Raw genomic sequence first — 24236 nt, 5'->3', positions numbered from 1 at the left:
GGACTGTACGGTTCGTAGAAGCGAGGATGGAATTAGATCTTTGGGTAAATTACTAAAAAAGCCCCAATACTACATGCAACTTACCCGACCTAACTATTCCTCACAGTTTTTTCTCTACAACAAACTTTTGAGAAAAAAATAAATAAATAAATAAATAATAATAATAATAATAATAATAACTAAACTACCTTTCACACTATCGCATATGCCTCTCTCCACACTATCGCATATGCCTCTCTCCTCGACAGTAGAACTTATGAGACACGGAGCGTTCTAATAGTGGCAAAGGGCATTTGGCTGTTGAAAGTGGCGTTTCGGCAGTTCCAAATGGTGCTCCAGCAGTAGAATTTGTGAGACACATTGCTCCGACAGTAGCAAGGGGAGCGCAACTATATCACTCTATAGTGCTAAAGAGCACTTCGAGAACTTGTGAGACGTTAAATCTCGCCAAATTAGTTTTTTTATATGAGAAGGTATTACCGTCTAAAAAAATAAATTTTTTACGTTGAGGGGTTTTTACATAAATGTTTACTGTAGGGAAAAAAGTAAGAGAAAATATTTGAATGGGTAAGTTGCATGACTATTTTTTTTCAAGGGGTTTCTTGTAATTGTTACTAGATCTTTTCGGGCGGGACTTAAGTAAAGGTAATTTGGTCATTTTCGAGACCCAAGGTATTTTAGTAATTTAGCCCTTGGAGAAATCTCAAAAAAATATAGCCAAAACATATTTTTGCTCGAGCGGGAGTAGAATGTCCATTTATCCCCTCAGGTAAAATACCAGTTACTTCTAATTTTAGGATTTGGAATTTTCAGGATGTAACCTTTCACTTACAGATTAACATCAATAAAAGAACTTCCCTAATTGTACCACACGTGAAATAAAATAATGTCTCGATATTGAAAATAAAGACTATCCAATTTTAGATGGTGATAAGTATTAGAAAACTGAAATTTTTATTTATTTTTTAAATATACATCTAGTAAATATTAAATGGCTTCCAAAACTTCAAATTGTAAAAATCCTCTATATCTAGAGTGTTTTTAATAATTTATAAACATTTCTTTTTTAGGGCCTGTTCTGATATGACGAAATTAAGAATTTTTTATATTTGAAATCCAAAAAAATCTAGAGATTTTCAATACCAAAAATTTCTATCCTGGATTCCCCAAATCTTTTATTTGGATAAACTATACAAAATTTATGGATTCCTTACAATCACTTCTATGTCTATTGTTTGGTAGCAAAACTTGATACAGTGTCTATAAAAATTTTGAGATAGTTTCTCTATCTAAATTTTAATATTGTTTCTCTCTCCATAATTTGACATACTTTCTACCCAGAACTTAAAATTTGAAATTGTTTCTCTAACAAATTTGAGATAGTTTTTCTCTCTAAAATTTTTAGGTGCTTTCTCTATCTAAAATTTAATATAGTTTCTTTTTCTAAAATTTTAAGATACTCTCCCTCTTAAACTTAAAACTTTAGATAGTTCCCCCTTCAATAATTTCAAGATAGTTATCTCTCTAAACATTTTTGAGTAGTTTATCTCTCTAAACATTTTTAAGTAGTTTATCTCTCTAAAATATGACAATTTTTCTTTCAAATTTTAAGATACTAAACGTTAAAATTTGGGGTAATTTTTCTTTAAAAAATTTATGGTAGTTTCTCTTTCTAACAATTTTTATATACTTTCTCTCTCTAGATTTTGATATAGTTACTCTCCTAAATTTTAATATTTTTTCTCTCTCTAAAACTTCAAGTTTGAGATAGTTTCTCTTCTAAATTTTAGAGATAATTTTTTTAAAATAAATTTGATATAGTGTCTTTCTAAAATTTGATAGAGAAATCAAGGTAGTTTCTCCCTCTAAAAACTTGAGATATTTTTTTCTCTAAATTTTTTTTTTGGCAGTTTCTCTTTCAAAAAATTATAGTAGTTTATCTCTAAAAGTTTAAGAGTACTTCATCTCTTTACAATTTTAATAATACTTTTTCTCTCTAAATAATATTTGATTTAGTTTCTCTTTCTAATAATTTTGAGATGGTTTATATCTCTAAAACTTTTTAGATACTCTCTCTAAAATTTGACATAGTTTCTCTCTCTATAAATTACAATTTGAAGTGCTTTATCTCTTTAAAAATTTCATACTTATCAAATGTTCCCTATGTATTATTTCCATGATTTTGATTTTTCTTGATTTTAGTTATCCTAGTCATTAAGCAATCCAACCGGTGTATTTTGACAATATCTAAGATATTATAAATCTATGCGTTAAAATCCATATACCCAAACAACGGGCCCACTATTCTCACAACTAGAATCCCTTTTGAACTTCGAGCCTTCCACCATTTCAAACAAATACATAACCTTCCATATCTAAAAATGAATGTAAAATTAAACTCTTTTTCAAATCTAGTATGTGCTGCACATTTTTTAAGTATTCTAACCATTACATTACATATCCTTATGCAAACCGAATATACTCCAATTGTTTTACTAATTGAATCGTTTTTCATTAATACAAAATTGTCATCGCATGACTCATATGCATCAAACCATGATCTACATGGGCACAGGTGATGTGTTGCCATTATTAAGTATCAAAATTTAGTAGTACATGGGATTACATTCCACCGTCAATACCTCTTATTCATGATAATCGAAATTTGATTATGATCTACGTGGGTACAAGTGATGTGTCTCCATTATCAAGTATCAATTTTTAATAGTACATGGGATTACATTCCACAGTCATTGCCTGTCGTTCATGATAATCGCATTTTGATTATTTAACTTGGAGAGCATCATTCTTGCCTTCACCTTACCGTTTCATTCCAAACCATAACCCTTTGAGGAATGTAATTCTTTTGTTTTCTAATATTTTTTCTTTATGTTGTTGGGCTTTCCACAAAACTAATTACTACTTTTGTCATAGCACCCATCGATTTTGATCGGCTACTTGAACAATCTCTTATAAGACTACCCTGCTCATTCAATTGGCCTCTTGCAATAAGAACATCCATCCTTGAAACCATTTAACCATCTATCGACACCTTCTTTCAAAGTTCATTGATATGAAGTAGTCTACAAACCAAATCCAATTTGAAGGATTCTTTGTGTTTATAACTCAATGCAGTAACAAGGTAATCCTAAGATACAAGTAACGAGCACAACAACGTCATCATCTTATATTTCTCATCCATCTTCACTTCAATGCTCTCGAGTTGACAAATTATGTGGTTGAGATTATTGAGGGTTTAAACACTTTCATACCATCTCTCATACTCAAAAAGTACAATTTTATTTTTAAGATATTTTGATTTATAAAGGGATTTTATTTGCTACAAACTTTCTAGCTCTGTCTATAAGTTCACTGTCATCTTTTCCCCTACCATGTTAAATAGTTTTTCATTCACTAAACACAAGTAAATTGTGTTTCAAATAAAATAGTATTTCATTAAAATTCTATATTTCAAATTTGCAAGCTGTAATTTTCACAATTTGCTACATACATCCATTGAGCTCTTATACCTCTTATGGGGAAGATTTGTTCGATTACCCCATGTTGCGGTGAACCCTATTATTACCAATACAACATATCGAAACCAATTCACCTATCACCAACAAATAGATTATGAGAAATTCATATCCTAAAAATCATATATATGTAGTAAATTTAGGAAAGACGAAATGAAATCATGAGAAGTAAAACTAGAAAAGTTAAAACCACAACAACGTACTACAAGTTACAATCAAAGCACCGTTAACATACAAATATACGTAAGTTCAACCTAATCGAGCTACATCCATAAACAAATTGACAAGGAAACAATTTCATTATAATTGAACAATTATAATATTTAAACTAATACATGGTTATCTCACCATTAGAAAATTGCAACCGATTTCTATTTTCGAAACTATAAAAAAAAAAAAAAAAAAAGCATCAATCCAACCTTCATTATCGACATGATATTTGTGGATCCGTCTACAACAGAAAATACTGATGAAACCCACTGACGGTCCAAAGAAACCTCACCCCAGATCAAGGGACACAATTAAAAGTTTTCCTACCAAGATGTATCCATTTCCCTCATCAGGAAAACATAAAATACCAGGGAAGCAATGACTATACATCGCATCGACGGTCTAGCTCCTCTCAGCAGCAACTGTGTTCATCTTGGGCCGTCCATCTCGACAGCGGACAAAACAAGCGAAGCCATCCTCACGTGCCCTCTCGACACCAGAAAGGGAAACCCCCCAGCGTCTGCTTAAAACGTCTACGGATATTTTAGCAATTTCCGGAAAAATCCATGGCAAATAGATAACGTTTCTTACTTTCAATATACCGTCCCCGTACGTCACCGAAAGGAAAAAAAAAAGCCTCCACTATTAGCTCTGCCTCTTTTCCCAAAGGAATGCCAGGAGCTATTTTATTCGGTGCTTTCATGGCTTCATGTTGGAATTTTAAACATTTTTTTTCAATTTTTCCAATTTCATTCCTGTAATTTTGCCTATTAGGGAATTCGTGGCACTTGTTACAGCAAGTTTTTGCTGAAGCCCTAATCTAGGGTTTTTTTTGGGTCACTCTCAGCGGATTTCGCCCACGAAAACCTAATTTTTTTGTTTCTCGCACTCCATGTGAGAATTTTCGCGAAATTTCGTTGAGAGACAGTATCTGGAGTTACCTGAGCTACATGGAGGGGGTGAAAGGGGCTTTATTTTCAGTGTCGGATGGTTTTTCTCCCCGCTTGTGAAAACTTCAAGGTGAATGTTTCTAGGGGGAGGAAAGGCGGGGTTTTCTTCTGAGAAATGGAGCGGCCGAAGGAGGTTTTGTTTGCAGAGTCGGATATTGGGAACTCGTTCGAGTCATTTGAAAGATGCTTGGAGTCTCAGAAGGAGCTGTTCCATTATCAGATCGAGCAGCTCGAGAAGATTGTTGCCTCCCAATGCAAGCTCACTGGTGCCAATCCACTGTCTAATGAGATGGTATTTTATCCTATATCAAACTTTATTTTCTTTTGTTTATCTATGTCCACCCGTTTCTCTGGGTTCCTAATTGAAAGCTATGATGAAAACTATTTATCTATTTATTCTGTCGTCCTTTGGTGGGTGCAAGCTCAGTGGACAGGGTTTTCTTGATTCAAAGATCTTTGACTCCGCATTCTTTAAATTTTTTACAATTTTTTCTGAGAGATCTGTTTGTTGTGAATCTCTTTTAATCTTTTTCAACTTTGTCAGGTTTCTTTTCCACCCAAGAAATGGAAGAACTACTTGCTCTTCTAGTCTTTTTCTTACATTTCAGTTTCATTGAATATTTATACATTTTGGGCTTTTAAATTTGTTTTTTTTTTTGTGATAATGTTATCAATTTAAGAATTTTAGTCGGTTATCGATAGGAATAATTGATTTTACCGTTGTGAATGTTTACACTTATGTGAACATATTGGCACATTCAATGTCTTTCTCCATTATCATCGGAGTTTTTTTTTTTTTTTTGTGGGTAGATCAGTGGGGAATACAGGCCCCTGCCCCTGTTATAATCGGAGTTTCTTATTCCATTTCCTGTTTTCTGGTTTTATTACTGTCCCATTTGTAGTTTTACTTGGAAGGAGGTTGCGAATTGGGGATTTATATGGCACATCTGCCTCGTGGAACCTTGACTTGTCATTTAAAAACCAGTCAATTTGAGAACATTTGTAGTTTTGTGAGCTTTCTGATTTCATTTCAAAAGAATACAAAGAGAACATATGGTAGAAACATAATCAATGTCCCCATGGTAGAGGCACAAGTTTGATTTATAAAACTATCTGATGCATTTACCATGATCTTGATAAAACCTCTGCCAATTCATGCTATTTGGGTCAATCCACTGAAGTACTTAACATTCCAATAAAGGGGATGGATTGAGATTCAACCCTTAAACAAATGCTAACTTCAGCAAACTGTTTTAGACCATCTAATTGTATTGTCTTCAGGGCATTGTTTCTCTACATTGAACTGGGTAGTTTATTTGAATATACCCTCCATTTTCTTTGGGTATGGCACTCAAAGTAATCTGTTACTGGATTACGTTGTGAAGTTTTTGCATGTTGTCATCTTTCACTTTTCAATATAAGCATCTCTTGAATAGTATATAACCTCACGCTATGTATTTTACAGGCAGCTGGTGCACTATCTATCAAAATTGGTGAGTGTTGGAATATATTTTGTTTGTGCTTTTGACTTTATTATATATATGTTTTTTCTTTTATTAGTACTTTTTAATTTTTAATTTATGTTGTGCTCTTCATTACATGCTTTTTATCAGCGTTTGAAAACGCTGCTCAGCCATGGAACTCGGGCCCTGGGCAGTCCAAGTGACTTGGGCGAGTTTGAGTTGACTCACCTGAGCTTGCATTGAGCAGCTGAAAGAGCAAAAGAACCCAAGCAAAAAGGGGAAAATCCTTAAAAGTTGGTAAACATCAGGAGAAAAATAAAAATAAAAACAACATAAAATTTATAAAAAAGGTGAGAAAAGATGAAAAATGGAAAACAGGAAAAGAACATTTTGTCCAAAAAGAGAAAAAATAGGAAAATATTAAAAATCATAAAAATAAAAAGTATACGCAACATAAATTTTAAAGGTTAAACCAGTCATAATTAATTATAAATTACTTATATATACACATCCAGAGTTAGGGGGCGCTCAGGGCTCTGCAGGAGTGAATTGGGCTAGACAAACACTGCTTTTGCATTTTTTAGGTTATTTTGGTTAGGGAAAGCTGTTATCTGTCGGACATTTGAGAAAGTGACTTTGTTTATGTACGAAACCATATGACTTGCAGGAAAGAGACCCAGGGACTTGTTGAATCCAAAAGCTGTTAAATATATGCAGGCAGTATTCTCGATAAAAGATACACTTTCCAAGAAAGAAACACGCGAGATCAGTGCACTTTGTGGTGTTACTGTTACACAGGCAGGTGCCTTTTCTCTTGCCAATTCTTTGCTACTCATGCTGATCTATATTTGAACTTATATTAAAGGATGATATATGGTCTTTTATATGTATTTGTAATGGCACTAAGGATAATCATAAGCTAGGGATCTTTATTTTTGATGCCATTCAATTTAGAATAGCATATTTCGCTTCTTATGTCAGGCCTACTACAGACAATTTCATATATTTGTTTCATATCATCCATGTAATGTCTTTGCTAGCATACAAGATCTTCCAGATTAATACAGAGAATATTGTATCGCGTTCACACTTCACAATAGCAGTTCGTGAATATATATATATCAAAATAAGGTTTATGAGAAGTTTTTTTTTTTTTTGGTGAGGAAGGTTTATGAGAAGTATTGACTGATAAGAAAAAGCTTCCTGAAAATATGTACGGTCACACAAACTCACATTTTGGGGGCATATACAAGCTAGAACTAATCTATACTAGCTTCTTAATGCCTTATGATGTGCATTTGTCACATGGGGCAATTAGAACCCTTGATTTTGTTCTCATCATTCACAGTCATGAGATCTTTCCTACCAAAACTATTGTCCGAGGCTGTCCTCCAATATATGAACTAATCCCAACAGGGCACTACAATATGTCTTCCATCTTACTTATATCTAATTATTTGGCAAATCACGCGTCTTGGCCTTTCTATGCACTGAAAAAGCATACAACTAGAAACATTTGGTGGTGAAAACAGTTCCCCCAATGAATAACTTAATCAGAATTAAAGCCCTTGCTTGGCACTTCTCATCATAAAAATGGGGTTCCATCTAGAAAGAATTATGTGGATGCACAGTTCCGCTTTTAATCCTACAAATAATATCTCAAAATACCCTTAGTATTAAAATATTAGAACTTTATTGAAGATCTTCTAATGTTTTGCACATTGCTAGTCTCCCTGAAATCTAAAGGTTTTCTTAATTTTGGGCCATATTTTTTACTCCAAATACACCTATCGAAACCAGTGCTTGAAAACGTGGCTTGGCTGCAGAACTCAGGCCTGGGGCGATCCAAGTGACTCAGGTGAGTCTAAATCTCTTCCCCCGAGTCTGTGCTGAGCCACACAAAGAGCAAAGAAAACCCAAAAAATTTGGGGAAAATCCTGAAAAATAATATAAAAAGAAAATTCAAAAAATTATTAGGAACAAAAGTAACGCATCAAGCAATAATATCAACTTCAAAGTTTAATCATAACCCATCAAGCAAAAGTAACCCATTATATTTGTTTTTTCTTCCGCTCTATTATCATCTTCAAAGCTCAATCATTCAAAACAGAAGAAGCAAATAAGTTTTGCCAGGAGAAAATGGTAATAAATTTTTTGAGAGAGAGAGAGAGAGAGAGAGAGAGAGAGAGAGGTGTAGAGAAAAAAACATGAAAAAGCATGTAAAAACCCACAAAAGGATTTTTTTTTACATGAAAAAAGGCATAAAAATAATGATAATTAATCAGAAGATTCAAGGATCATTACAAGATTTCTTGCAAAACCCACAAAAGGTTTTTTTTTTTCACATGAAAAAAGGCATAAAATAATGATAATTAATCAGAAGATTCAAGGATCATTACAAGATTTATTGTAAAATCCCACAAAAAATCCGAACTTTTTCTATTTTTCCAACAATAAATTAAACAATTAAAATAATGGTTGAATGTACTTACTTGGCTTGAAAAGAGGGCAGATTGATGGGTAGTTTCACTGTTCAAAATTGCTGAAAAAAGCCCCAAGGACGATGGGTTCTGCTAGAGAGAGAGAGAGAGAGAGAGAGTGAGTAAAATTCCCGAAATGATCTCTTTCCCTAGAAATTCGTTTCCTAAGACCCTATTCTTTCCGTTAATTGTAGTTGATGAAATGCACTAAATAATTTTGTAAGGACGAAATTAAATTGGCTAAAAATGGGTATTTCCAACGAAAAGAAAGAGCCTGTTGTGTAAATAGCATGACAAGTTCGGCACTGGACCATCCGGTCCAGTATAGTAGACTGAATCTGATAGGGGACGGGTTCGCCTGTTGCCGGTTTGTACCTGCCAGTCCGCTCTGGTCCATGTATCATTGTTGAATACTCTCTGTTATGTTGGGCCTTGGGGTCTTGCATTGCACGAGTTGTTTACTAATGATCTCCTCAATTTGCCAAAAAGTTTGCCTTTGTGATGCATATTTTGATAGGTACCATCCATGTAATTTTGTCCTAAATCTCTGTCATGATGTTGTAACCCTCTTAGGGGCAAATGGACCTTGCCATTTCACGTTACTGCATGCAAGGAATGTTCTTGTTATTCTATGTTATTGGTAACATTCACCTAGATGCCATATTCCCAATGATGAAGAGATTTAGTGTGTGGAGGAAGCAATCATTTCATTGGGGATCAGTACTCTTGTGAACGTGTGCTTAATGAACATTTATATTCTTCTGAGTAGCATGTCTGGTGAATATTACTTTATCAGTAGAAATCTGCAGCTTCACATTTTTATTAGGAATTTAGGTAGGTTGGAAATTAGAATAGGTTTGGAATCTTTGTTGTAAATAGGGTAGATATGGGGCATTTGGGGAATTTACGCACAAATGTGCACTGTGAGTTGCATCATTTTCACATAAATGCTCAAGCGCGTGCTCGCACACACACACACACACACTGTACTTGAAAGTACCTAAGCCTCCAGACAGTCATGATTCTTATTGGCAATTAGTAATATTGTCGGCAATATTTTCCATTTTTATGTTGACCCACATTCCGGTATCAGTTAAAAGCCCAACTGTAAAAAAAGAAGAAAAAGGGTTTAAATTATGTTTTAAAGTTAAAAAGGTTTCATCAGTTCATTGACTCAGAAGCTCTCTTTTGATTTTATTCATCTACATATGTTAGACATATCCTGACCTGAATTTCTTCCATGCAGGTTAGAGAGTTTTTTGCTAGTCAGCGTTCACGAGTGAGAAAACTTTTTCGGTTGACCAGAGAGAAGGCTATGAGAAACGATAATGCTTGTGAAGCATCGCTTGATGGACCTGCCACTAATTCTGAGCATACCATACATGCTAGTGAGCAGCCTATTGAGCAGCCTCTTGAGGATCTTGTTGAGCAAGCCACAAGTTTGAATGTTGTAAAAGAAGATCCATCTTGCTCCTTGCAGGGGGATGTTTCTCCTGGAATTGAACCTTCTGATTCAAACTTTCTGGAGAACATTTTCTCTCTAATGAGGAAAGAAGAAACATATGCTGGGCAGGTGAAACTGATGGAATGGATTTTGCAGATACGCAATTCTGCAGTCTTATATTGGTAATGATAATGTATTTCATTCAAATACACAAATATGGCTTTATCTTTTCTTGTGGGTGGAAATTGTTCTCATATTGGTCGGTAGAAATTGTTCTCATGTTATTCACATTATCTTTTTCATAGGTTTTCAACGAAAGGGGGCATAGTGATCTTGGCGAAGTGGTTGAGCGAGGCTGCTTCTGAAGAGCAAACAACTGTTCTTCTTGTCATTTTCAAGGTTTGAGCGTATTTAATGGCATTAGGGGTAATCAAACATGTCAACTCATGTTGTAAGCCTATAAAAAAAGCTCATGTTAGGCTTACATTGGTGGTGGTTGTTGCTCAGGTCCTTTGTCACCTACCTTTTCACAAGGCTTTACCAGTACAAATATCAGCTATACTGCAAACTGTTAACAAGCTACGATTCTACAGGACATCAGGTAGAGTAAATTCTACTTGTCAATGAACCTATCTAGCTTGTGTTACCGTTTGTCATATTGGTTCCTGGCATGAAATTTTCCACATTTATTTGGTAATTTTTTGTATGACTTTGTTGCATGAACAAATTTATGCTTTCTCCAGTAATTTGATTTTTAATCACCAATTTGCTATTTCCTTGCATTGTTCGACTTCTCTCCATTGGGTTTTCTTTTCATTGAGCCTGTTATTTTTCCTCCAAGTTTCATGTAGTAATACAGTCTTCTTTCCTTCAAAGCATTTGTTTGGTCTATTGTGAATTTGTGGCCAAGCTTTAATCCAAAAGGAGCACGTACTGTGGGCTTCATATCATTTTCTCTGATATCAGTAAGATTCCCTCTACTGAAGGCTCCTCCAAGGGAATTCTAACGTCATACTAACTAGCCTGAGCTGCTAAAAGGTTCAGGGGGCTCCTTCATGTTACCTTTTAAGGCATGTTAGCTTTTAAGGAGCTGATGCATGATGCAAACAAAATCGTTGTGCAAGTGGGCAATAGTAGTATTTTGAAGGCCTCACCTTGTCTTGATTCACATGGGGCCTCATTTATGTGGCTTATGTGTCTTAAAAGCTAGTCATATTATTGCTTCTGTTTATTGAACTTTTTGGCTGATGTATTTGTAATGTATTTATTTGTTTATTCTTGATGCTTTTCTCTTCTTCTAACTTCAGTATATTTGTGTCCACTGAGTCTATTCTTCGGTTTGGAGATGGTGGCCTTGGGTAGGGGTGGCAATGGATCCGGACCCAACCCAGGATCGGGTATGGTCAAAAAATTGGACCCAGTGGGTTGGGTCCGGGTCCAAATATTGGACCCGAACACTATTCTGGTATGGGTCTGGGTGGACTTTACCCGAATAGTGTTATTATTTAAATAAGGAAAATGGTTTTATAGGGCTGCAGCCCTATCAAAATAAGGAAAACCTCAATTCATAACTCATCAAAAAATGCAATTCAAGTATTGAAAAACCTTTAAATCAAGCATCTCAACGTGAACATTATGGTTGTGAAAAAAAAACATAGGATTTCAGGTTCTGAACGTAGTGTATATTGCAACAGATCATCCAGACCATCCATTTTACCCTAAAAGTAAGTGTTAACATATTCGCAAGATCTGTACCATTTTTTAAGTTGCAAATGTTATATTGGGAGTGTTGAAAATTAATTTTAGAGCCATAATGAAGATTTCTTATGCCCAAAGCGTTTTCCGAATAAGGATTTGAGGTGAGGCTTTCTTTTGTTTTCATAAAGCCTGGCCCTATAGAAACTTCATCCTTTAAATAATATTTCATAAATAATATTTAAATAAATTTCTTGGGAACTGGAGGAGTTGCTTTTCTCAGAAGCTTTAGTCGAAGGTAGAGTTGGAAGGATGGCATGAGGTGGTCTGGGATGTCATTGCTTTCAGCTTCATGAGGCTTGCTTGTTTATGCTGCCCCAAAAGGTGCTTCTGCAATTGTTTGAGAGTGACACCGGTGCATGGGGAGGCTGCTTCCGGTAGCCAGGGCGCTGAAAAAGCACATGACTCCAGCGCTTTCCATGCATCTAATTTTTTTATTGAAGTTACGGTTTTGTTTGTTATGTGCTAGAATCTCCTGTCGATTGAATAAATGAACTTCTTTTTCTTTTTTATTGTCCTATAGTGGGATGTACCCAAATCTGCTAGTTTTTGGGATGTAAAGCCAGTGAAATTGTCCAGTGGGTTTGGATGCGTTAGGGTATTGCTAGCATTTTAGATGCAAATTAGAAAGACTACTTTCACGCCAAAACTGCCATTAAAAAATATTGGACTCCCGACTTGATTTTTTTTTTTTGTGCTTCTCTCTCTTTCAGACCACGCTTCCTCTCTCAAGGCCCCCCAACCTTACACACTCTCTTTCACCCCCTCCCTCCTCTCCCCTTTTCTTCTCTGGCTCGTCTCTGTCTCTCTCTCCATTGGCTCTTTGTAGAAGAGGGTTTATCCTGGAGAGCACTGCAAGCTTGTGGTTTCATGAAGGGGGACAAAAAGCTCCCTCTTTCAATCAGCTACCTCTAAGAAGAAGAAGCAGAGGGTTTTATGCAGAGAACTGCAAGCTTGTGGTTCCATGAAAATGGAAGTGGAGGGGCAACAAGATGATTCTTGAGGGGCTATGTCTGCCATTGAAACAAATTTTCTCAATATTGACTGGTGAGGAATTTCAGGGGAAGCTCTAATGTTTGTTTTCTTTCTGTCCTCTTCTTCGTACATTTTTTATTTCATGCCGTTCACAGTTGGAGGAGCAGGTCAATCATAGAATGGAAAATTCAGCAACCATTTACAGATTAATGAGAAAAATTGCATAAATTCGTTCCATCATATGACAATAATAAAATCAGCCCCTTTTAGAGAGAAGAAAAATAGTTGGTTTAATCATTCCATCATATAAAACGAATTAAAGGAATTAAAACCATCCATTAAACGATCAAAAAAAAAAAAAACCATCAATTTGGAGAGAGGGAGAGAGAGAGAGAGGTACATGTCATGGGTCCATCATGTAACGAGAATCCGGAAACAGTAAGTTACTTCATGCACATTTGAAGAGTAGTGGGCTTCAAAACCCTAGTTTACCAAGGGCTCAAACCACTTTGCGGGCAATTACTTCGAAGCCCGCTCTTTAATCTCACAACCTGAATTTTCTTATTTGGAGAATTTTATGAATGGATGGAATATTGTTTCCGTGCCTGAAATTGTACATTTTTTTACAAAGGCGGGGGTTACGATTTCGGCAAGTAATGGAGGTTTCATGCATTGGGTCATTGATGGTGTTTGTGTGGGTAGGTTTGCAAAGGTTGATGGGAGCCCATGTTGGGTTTCCTGGATTTGGCTATTGGACAACGAAGGGAGAGAGAGAGGAGTTATGGAGTACTTGGGTTTAGGAGATTAATTATGCAGGGAGGTGAGAGATCTCTTGTTCTCTACCAAACTGCTCATGGACATGATAACGTAAAATGGCAAGAACTTTATATTCAGCTTAAGAGAACTTAAATATTTTTTTGTGTGAAGAATTTTAAATCTTGCATCTAAACTGGCTCTCTATGGTTTCTGCATATTTTCAAACTTGAGCTAGTAGCAAAGCTACTCCAATAAACATTCTCTCATACGCTTTAAAGTTCATTCTCTGGGTGGTTGATGGTTAACTTCACTGTTTTTGTTAAACCAAGGAAGCATGCTTGATGATGAACTGTCAGTACCATTTAATGGAAGTCAGAAGCCAATTAAACGATAAGTTAATTTTTTTGGTCAGAATTACTCTGAATCAGCTTCTCCTGGACAATTAAAGCTCTAGATAAAATCAGACAATACTGAATTTGTGTGCTTGTGCTGGTAAGGTAAATTACCCCTAGTTTTAGTGAAGTAGTGTGACTTAAAATATGAAATGACAAATGAGCTAAAGCTTGATGTGAGCCTTGCAATACGTTCTTCGTTTTTGATAAATATGAAAACTAGCTAAATCGAGAAAGTTGTGGTTTCTTCTTGGCATTCGGTTTTCCCTCACGACTATATTTCTACAGAGTATTTAGACCCAAAAGATAATTCTTTTGGATATTTCATATTATATTGTGCTGTTTTCTCCTCTCTATGTCTATGCGTTTTTGATGGAACCTTTTGAAACTCATTTGATCTGATTTGAAGATCAGACATCTCAAACAGGGCAAGGGTTTTGTTGTCAAGATGGAGCAAACTATTTGTGAGGAGCCAGGCCATGAAGAGAATCTTCTCAAATGCATCTTCTGATGCACAGAAAGCCATCATCCGACAACAAAGGTAAATAAAACTTGTCTTCCCTGTCTTATCCAAAATGCAGGACCCTTTCTATTAGAGAAATAATGAAAATGCCCCCATGTTTAAAAAATTCTATGAGAATAGAACTTTCTAAGAATAGTGATGGAGGTATCCTTCTCCCTGCATCCCCAAATTCCATGTGGGGGATGGGATGTAACTGCACAACTGCTCTCTCACAGGGAGAGAGGCAGAAGGCAACAAGCTTTGTAGGTCGTCCATCTATTGTTTGCAAATTTGTTTTTTAAAGAAGATGGCTGGCTTTGTTATATTTTCATTCATGGGTGCTATTGTTGATCTAAGGGTTTTGGTGTTATTTTATTAAAAATGGATGCAATTTTGTAGCCCATCTTCTTATAATTCTAGTGCGCCCTTCTTGGAGCAGGATCAATGAAATCCTCAGTGACGGATCATGGCAATCAAAGATTGATATTCCTGTAAGAACTTAGACCATACCCCTGCCTGATAGATGCTTTAACCTGTTATATATGAATAAGCATGCCTGAATTACATTTCCTTATTGTTGTTCCCTATCTTGATTATAGGAAGAAATTCTTGCTCCCACTGATGAAATCCCCGAAAATTGCAGGTAACGTCTTTGCTTTTTAATTTGTTTTTTTACAGCCCTTGAGTTTGGAAGCTAATATTTGTTCTTCTCTGGCTATTAAATATCTTTTAGTTTTTCTTTTGAGTTTGCCGATATTTTAATTTTTACTTTTTTCTCTACAGAAAATCAGAGCCTCCTAATTCTTTGAAGCTGCTTCCTAACGCGTCTGACGATTCAAACAGAAGACTTGTTCGGATTATTCCTTCCTCACGTATCCAAAAATACTCAATTTTTGTTTAAAAAGTTATTCTTGTGAACAATGGAATGGTTAAAAACATTGAGCTATAAATGTAATAGATGGGAGGAGGTTTTCTTTCTTACTAGTGTTACACAATTTTGAGGGCCGAGTTTCATGAGAAATTGGATGGGTAGATGACCGAAACAAACCACTACTTTCTCTAGGAATGTGGTCCCTGCCCTTACAGACCTCATCTTTGTCCTTTTTGGTTGTGTTGGTGGCTAGTATGTTGGTAGGTTGGGTAGTGGTTTAGGTCTAACTCGGAGTGACTCATCGTCATCATCATCATCAGAGTCTTTTCTCAACTATTTGGGGTCGGCTATATGAATTCTGGTTTGCCATTCTGCTCAATCAAGGACCATACCTTTAATGAGGCCATAAGTCCCCATATCTTTTCGCACTACTGCTAACTATGTCTTTTTGGGTCTACTGTTTGTCCTTTTTAAGCCTTACATTCGAACCAACTTGCACCTTCTAACTCGTGGGTCTATGCTGCACATTGTTAGCCCACCTAAGTCTGCTTTATCTCATCTTATCGCCAATTGGAACCATACCTAAGTTCTCCATATTGTATTCATTTCGAATTCTTTCACTTTTTGTCTTGCCACTCATCCATCTCAACTTACTCATCTCAACTACACTTATCTTATAAGTATGTTGTTTCTTGACCGCTCAACATTCCATCTCATAACTCAAAGGTAGTCTCACAGTTGTCCTATAGAACTTCGCCTTTAGCTTCATCGGTATTCGGCGACTAAGAAATCAAAATTAAACGACCAAAAGGAGTACCATGGATTGGGATGCTCCTAGTACAACTCAAAAAGAATTGCTTAAGAACAATTGTTGCATGCGAGCTGGACCACTTTTCTATGCGGTCCAGAGGTATAAAGCATCCATCTTAAAAATGGATGCAAATAGGTGGTCCATCTAAAAACAATTGTAACTAACGGTTCAAATATTTTCTTAATATAATTATTATTTCTAGTTGTCAATTTTTCTTTTTCATATTTATGATCTCCATGTTAAAGATTATATATTCTCTAAAAATTAGGATCAAATTATATTTTTAAAAATATATTTATTTCCAAGTCCGCATTTCTACAATATGCGGGCTGGCCGCATGCTAACCGCGTCCATTTCTTAATGGGGCTAACTTTTACGCCCCACATTTTAAGTAACTGCACCCAATTTTACTATGCACATACAACTTTCTCTTAGATGAGCAAATCTAAATTTTACAGATGTGTGGGGCAACTAAAAGTTGGTTTAAAAACGAGCTCCTTAAATTTTATGGAAAATGCGTAGTTGGAATTGTGGGATAAGATATGTTCTACAAATGATTGTAGCCATATTCATCACTTCTTCAAAGAAAGTTCTCTTTCTCACCTTGATTATTGTACTTGCTGCTCTTGGCTATGCAAGTTGTATATTCCCTGTTCGTGTTCTGCCTTTTGGATGCCTTTTTTTTTACATGAATTGCCGCTGTTAATTATAGAGATTCTGGTGGTGCTGCTTTCATTATTTCCAAATCTTGAGGTCCATTTGACCTCATAAAGGCATATTTTGAACTTTCAAAAAGGGAATGACAAAAACAAGATATCATGGCAACTAGGGTTCCACACAGGCATATACTTCTGTTTATGTATTGTTTTGTATCGTGATCGCACATTGTGGATGGATGTGAAAATCACAATCAGAAATCTTATCCTATTATTATGACCTCTTCACAATTATAAATTTATAATTACTGCATTTGCTTCTTTTCCCTTCCCTGTGTGTTCCTTGACCTGTCGAGCAGAGGCCAAAGAACGCCGTAAAGTCCTTCTCGTTGAGCAACCAAGCCGAAAACGTGCTAATAGAAATGTGCAGGTTGCCCGAGCTGCTTCGGAAGCTAGGGCACGGCCATTATCAGCTGACGATATTCAGAAGGCCAAGATGAGGGCCGTCTTCATGCAAGGAAAGCACTGCAATGATGGTGTCCACAAAAGTACTCAGCTTCTAAAACCCCGGGTCACCAAACCACCCTCACTATCTCAATCTCGAAAGAAATTGAATGATTCTCCATTAGAAGAGCCTGATTTTGAGCCCACTCGACCTGAGGTTGAGCCTTTATCTCGAGCTTCTCAACGAATCAGGGACCCAGAGTCAAGTGGTCGGGTCCATGATGAACCCACCCGGGGCTCGGACCTGGGCTCGGGCATTTGTGGTCCTTTGTCAGATCAGTTGAGGCAGGTTCAGACTGCATGGCGGACGCCTCCAGGTACATACCCTTTTTTGTTTTTGTTTATTTATCAAAGAAATTTGATAACTTGTAGTTTCACACCTGAAGAGATAGAGAATCAAGTTTCCATTGCAACTACAAAAGAAAGTTGTTTGGTGGACAAACCAACTTCAAGCAAATTTGAAATTTGTGGGGAAATTACTGAGATTCTTCTGTTTCTAAATAATAATGAGCCTAGGTCACCAATTTTTAAAAAGCCACAAGAGGACCTAAACAATGGTAGTTGCCTTGCATGAACCTATTCACATTCTCAGTTTGTGTTGTGGAGAGAGAAAACAATAACAACATGCTCAGAGAGAGAGAGAGAGAGAGAGCGCAAAAGCAAAATGCCATGGAACCGATAGAGTCTAAAATGGAGAGAGAGATTGTCCAAGGGAAAGGTTTTTATACTTCCCCTATAGTATGGAAGTTCTATACTTTTCTGCCATCCAGCCATTAAATTTAGATCCAGCAATTAAATTTAGAATAAATAAGTCAGTCCATTTGTTTTAGATCTGATGCCTCAGGGTATTATATTTTTAATGTTTATTCTACAAATTATATGAAATTTGGTTTGTGCCATCATCTTAATGGAGTGTACCTGAAAAAAATATAAAAAAATAAAAATACTACAAATTATACGAATATGAAATCTGGTATGTACCATCATTTCAATGGGGTGCACCTAAAAAAAATATAAACAAATAAAATACCTCAAAAATTGGTGTCAAAATGTTTTGTCGAAAAATAAAGTAAAAATAAAACAGCGCTGAGGTGTAACATTGTAATTGAATCCATGTCAGCCATTCGTTTAGATCTAACGGCTAGATAAAGGAATAATATAACTACTATTAGAGGAAGTATAGAACGCATGCCCTTGTCTTTGGCCGAGTCTAGAATGCAAAGAGCTTATGTGTAAGGGAGCACTAGAGACAGGGGGGGGGGACAGAGGGAGAGAGAGAGAGAGAGTAGAGATATGGAGAGAGTCCAAAGTGTCTCAGGCGTTATTTCCACTGAATGAGAATCTGAAATAAGGACTTCTTGTGTGTGTCTTGTCAATGGCGGATGGGTACCCACAAGGCACATGTGTGTGTGCAGCCGTGTGCTCCATCCGCATATTTTTGGAGACACGTGAATGTCATAGGCATGTAAATATATATATATGTACAAATGCTTTTCTTATTACCTTGATTGCTGTAAGCGCAAGGCATATACATATACTGACTAAGGAGAACAAGAAAAAGCTTCTGTAGCATATGATCATTGGAGGATTGAAGTATCTTTGCTACATTCCTATGTTTGAAAAGTCGGCCGCCTGGCTAAGTGGCTGGGACGCCTCACTGGGCCAGTGGGTAGCCGACTGGTCGTAGAGCCTCTATGCCTCCCTGCCCATGGCCGTTTTGGTGAGGGCCAAAAATGTCACTTCCCTGTTAATAAGAGCGAAATCATAGTTGGGGACTGGCCTCCAAAACCCTAGGTATCTATTCTTTGCCCCCAAAACAAACTTTTTTAGCTCAAAATCGCAAAATTTGAAGGATAGGAATTCATATTTGAAGTTTTGGATTTCTTGCGAAATTGATAGGCATTCAGCCCAAAAACTTTTTGGGATTGAAGAGGTTGCAAAAGAGAGATTTTGGTAACTTAAAGTGTCTGATTCATGCCTATTTCATTTGCGTTTGGAAAAGTTGGTAAATTTGGTTGTTTATACTCAGGATTTCTTTTTTTTTGGAAAAGTTAGTAAATTTTGTTGTTTATACTCAGGATTTCTTTTTTTTTTAAGTATTGTGTTGTGCTGTACTTTTTATCATTTTCTTACTTTTTTGAAATTTGGCTTTACATTTAGAATGAAATTTGTAAGTGTTTCTTTTTCTTTTAGGATTTGCTATTTTTGCGATTATAATATGTTTTTAGATATTCATGGCTATATTTGGTTTTGTTTCTAATGCAAATTTCAAATCTGAAAAACAACTCTCCAACACCCCAATAAGTCACCGCCTGGAACATTGGTATGTTATTTCGTTTATCTCATCCGGTTGACCCAAAGGAACGTCCACCTGCGCTGACACGCATCTCGCTGGAATTTCGGTCCACTTTCGCCACTATTTCAAATTCCACTTCATCTGATGCGTATTGCGAAGTACATATTTTGTTCTCATTCTCCCCAGGCATCAAGCTTAATTTTCTATTTTAAATGTTCCTTATAACTTTGAGTAACTGAATGGTACTGATAACTTCATACAATTTCTTTGGGATTTCAGGCTTATTGCTCTTCAAGCATTTTTATGCCTCACATACTCTAGATGGATATTTCATTTTCTTCCATGAAAATTGACATCTGAAATTTTTTAGTACAATCACAAAGCGCTTTCAGTCTAATTCTAGATTCCCAGAAATAATTATGTGCATCTATAAGCGTGGTCAAATAATGCTAGAGTTTGGTAACTCTCATAAACCTAACTTTATTATAAAAAAAACTCTCATAAACCTAACTTGCCCCTGCGTATACAGCATAAAAAAAAAACTTGCCCCTGCAAATGGAGATGCTCTTAAAGATATTTACATCTCTCTCTCTCTCTCTCTCTCTCTCTCTCTATCTCTCTCTCTCTCTCTCTCTCTATCTCTCTCTCTCGCACCCCCTCTCTCTCTTTATGAAAATCAACAAAAACACACCAAAACATATTCATTTTCACGTGCCTTGCAACGAAATAGAGGTTTAAAAGGACCCATATATCATGCACAGAAATGTCCTGAACGAAGGTGGTGTAGTTTATCTTGTCGTAAACCCCCTATGTGCTTGTGATTTCTCGGTTTGATACATGCATACGTATGTGTGCACACACTTGCTAATGCAAATGCGCCCGCGTGCCAGGATTCAAGTTTAAGGAATCAATATATTGTAAACATAAGGTGTTCTAAACAAAGATGATGTTGCACAATCATAGATTGTCATCTTAGAGCATTATATACAGAATGCCTTCTGCTTGTTTTTTTTGTTCTTGATAGCTTTCATGCCATTTGATGTTCTGAAGCAGATGTCCAAGTTCTGATTAAGCAACACAATTAACGTGCAATACTATATTAATTGAGAAGGAACCTTATTCATGGACATCTGAAAATACTTGTAGTGCAAAGTTGTCTTTGAGCGCGGGTAAAAAATTTCAAATTTGGTTCCTCGTCGCCCTAGCTTCGTTTTAATATTCGTTCCTTTCTTTTAATTCTTACTTCATGCTCTTTGTTGCTTTTTCCTTTTTCCTAATCGTGCCCACAATTTTATAGTTATCTCTGTGACCAGACACAATTGCCCGTTTCTGATGTAATATCATTTGTGAAATATGTTTTTGCTGCAATTTCCCTGTGTGTTCTTGGCCCTATATGTATACACCCTTAGGATTTGGCGGTTTCTTGGCATTTTGTATTGAAGGGACATTTGGATTTTTAATTTGGGAATGAGTGACATGCATGTGTCATAGAAGTGGATATTTTAAGTCTCTCTTGAGTTCTTTAAAGTTAGAAAGCTCTATTAATGTCCCAGGTACAAATCAATACAGCTTTCTTTATCAATTTTCTCACTTCTTCTCACTTCTTCTCTATATTTGCATGAGAGTCTAGGTCTGTGGAAGTCAAAATCAGTAAGGCCTGATGGAAGACTTCAATATTTTGGGCACTTTTTAGTGGAAAAAAGGATAAAATCAATGCATTGACATGATATCCTCAATTTAACCCATTTTGTTATGTTATATCGCTGAATTTGGGCATGTTCTTTTAAATGGTTCAGTATATGAATGTTTTCAGTTGGACGCCCATGCTTTTGTAGGGTAATTAATCACTTAAATTAGGTAGTTCTCTTTCATTCCTGTGGAATCAGGTTTGTGGTCGCATCTTAGTATAAAGAAGTATGTGAATCCAGTCGTGTGATTTGAAAAGTAACCAAAGTATGTCAAATCAAATTCAGATGTTAGAATCTGAGTTATTCTTCTAGCAATTCTTTTACTAAACCCGACTTTGAAATGCCTAACTAGTCCATGTCATGGCATCGTGCCTTTTGGGAAATCACCAACACTTTCTTTGGTAGTTTGCCATGTACACAAATTAATCCAGGTATTCTATTAAGGAAATTCTTGTAAATGTCAAAGTTTGTATTTGTTTACAGAGATGAGGATCAATTGCCTATGGAGAGTCGGGGCTGGAGAGAAGAGCAAGGAGATGGAAATCCAGACCGAGCGTATTCGACGGGAGAGAGAAACTATCTATCGATTTCCCTATGAGATTCCGCCAAACCCCAAAGAGCCATGGGATGTTGAGCTAGACTATGATGATAGTTTAACTCTAGAAATCCCAAGTGAGCAAGCAAACTCAATGGAAGCAGTGGAGGAAGATCCACAAAATGCTTTAGAAGATACAATCTCTCAGAGCCTTGCAGCTTGCTCTAATAAGAATCCCTCTGATGGAAATGACCCAACTGGAGATACTTCCTCTCAAAGGTCCGAAACCAACATTTGTTCAGGTTCTCAGGCAGCTTCTATTAATGGCACTGCTGGTCCTGATCTTGAATTGTTGGCTGTTCTTCTCAAGAACCCTGAGCTGGTTTTTGCATTAACTTCTGGTCAAGGGAAGAATATCAGTAATTCGGATACTGTTGTGCTTCTTGATATGCTCAAGGCCAGTAATGTGGGCATGGGTGGAACTAAGCAGGAAAGCGGTCCTTCTATTCCAAGACAAGCTCTTCAGTCAGGAGGCGCTATAACGGTGGGTTCAGGATAGACTTAGCTTATTTTTGGGTTTCTTTCCTTTTGCCCTTTTTTTTTTCTGGATATTCTTCTCTCTAGCTTCATGGAATGGGGGTTGAATTTCTTTCCTTTTGCATTTGTTTGTCTTTCTTCTTTGTGGGTTTATGGATTAGAGTTTTGGAATAAGATCTATGTTTTGTGCCTAATCTAATTCCATTAGAGGTACATATAAATTTGCATTTAGAGAAAGGAAAGTATGCTACAGTTCCTTGGGCGATGGAAAACCATAGCTTGTATCTCAGAGAGAGAGAGAGAGAGTTAACGACCACAACAATAACTAAGGCCCAAAGGCGTGTCCAACTTCATTTTCATCATTGACTATCATTACATCATGACACTATGGTTTTCTATAGTGCATCGGATTCTAGGTTTGCCAACATATGTAAGAATTGCCCAGATTTGGATCGTATTTTTATATGAACTTGAAAAAATAATACTCGAATTGTGGCCCCTTTTGAGGCGAAATTTACAGAGTATTATACTCTGCCTTAACATTTGCGTCTACATCTGAGAAATCATTGTGCGGCATATTTTGACCAAAGTCTTGTTTCAGAAGAATTAGTTATGGAATCCTGATTCCAAAGTCTTGTTTCAGAAGAATCACCAAAATTCGAACTCCTGTATCTTTGCAATCTTATGGCTGAAGTTTGTCTGAGACTTAAATCTGTTAGTCCTAGTTTCTTACAATCTCGGTTGGTTTTTTGCAGGCTTCTTCATCAGCAAAGGTAGCCTTGCCAGAAATCAGACCATCACCATCAATCTCTCCTAGCAACCTTGGAGCACCATCTCACCATACGCCACCCTCTGGCTTATTGCCTTGTAGTCACCCAGCACCTGGTGCACCATCTCAACACTTAACACCCATTCCCGCAAATCCCAATCAAATTTTGGCACACCTGAACCAAATTCCTGCAATTTCGAAGCAAATTTCGGTGTCTCCACAGCGAATCCTGCCAATGGCAAACCAAATTCCAGCGACTCAAACCCGAATACCGGTGACTCTAAATCAAAGTCTGGCGACTCCCAGCCAAAATTTGTCTTCTCAGGGTCAAATTCCAGGGACCTTAACTCCAACTGCGGGGAAACCAAACCAAGACACGGTACTTTCAAATCAAATTTCGGCAACTTTGAACCATATTCCAGCTACCAGTTCTCCTGTTTTGCCATTTCGGGCTAATCCCCGGCATTTTCCAACGAATTCTAACTATTTTCCTGCTGCAAATTCACCGCCCCGGGCAACCTCTAATGCGCCATTGCTTCCACTTCCATCTGCTGGAAAAACTCAGCCAGCAACTGGAAAGGTTTTTCCTGCAAAAGAGGGACACTTAGGTTTTTCAGATGATTTTGGGTCAGCAAGTAGAGCCCTTAGTCCAATTAGAAACCCAGGCTTTCCAGCAAAAACAGTTTCTGGTATTCCAAATTTACCCCTGGAGCGAGGTGGGCCAGAGTTCGAGGTGTGGAGCCCTGAGAGGGACCCAGTTTGGACCGTGGAGCACCAGTGGCAAGAGCGTGCTAGGGGCAATTTTGGAAGGAATTTGAGGCCAGATAGGCAATGGCACCATAGAGGTGGGCGACAGAGACCTGGTAGTAGGAGGCGGGATCGGCGATTTTAGGGTTAAGCAACGGGTTTTTAGGCGCGTGGTTTCCGGCCATATTGCTGCAAAATGTGGGTCATATTCCATGCGAGTTGTGGTGTGGGTGTTGGAAGGTATTTTGGTTAGTGGGGGAACTACTTGCGTTGTTTATGGGAGTGGGGATTTAGGCTTTTGTGAATATATTGATCTCATTTCTTTAATATTTGAGAGAAGTCTCATTTCTTAAAATTCG

At 36.9% G+C, this 24236-nt stretch overlaps 1 protein-coding gene across 1 annotated transcript; it reads left to right on the top strand.

Annotated features, from left to right (window-relative positions):
* The first annotated feature begins 4422 nt into the window (after nucleotides 1–4422).
* LD (Homeodomain-like superfamily protein) lies at nucleotides 4423–24232 on the top strand. The gene is made up of 13 exons (XM_011629176.3): nucleotides 4423–4988; nucleotides 6162–6189; nucleotides 6827–6957; nucleotides 9886–10265; nucleotides 10389–10482; nucleotides 10591–10684; nucleotides 14376–14502; nucleotides 14903–14954; nucleotides 15063–15106; nucleotides 15247–15335; nucleotides 17161–17622; nucleotides 21773–22368; nucleotides 23117–24232. Exons 1-13 carry the CDS (start codon nucleotides 4812–4814, stop codon nucleotides 24020–24022), a joined length of 3180 nt encoding a protein of 1059 aa, XP_011627478.1. The 5' UTR covers nucleotides 4423–4811; the 3' UTR covers nucleotides 24023–24232.
* Nucleotides 24233–24236: the final 4 nt, after the last annotated feature.

This window comes from Amborella trichopoda, chromosome 2, assembly GCF_054954075.1.
Source record: "Amborella trichopoda isolate Santa Cruz 75 chromosome 2, AtrichopodaSantaCruz75HAP2 v2.0, whole genome shotgun sequence".
In the NCBI taxonomy this organism is placed as follows: domain Eukaryota; kingdom Viridiplantae; phylum Streptophyta; class Magnoliopsida; order Amborellales; family Amborellaceae; genus Amborella; species Amborella trichopoda.
The sequence above is the reverse complement of the archived record's forward strand: the minus strand, read 5'-3'. Positions and strand labels throughout refer to the sequence as shown.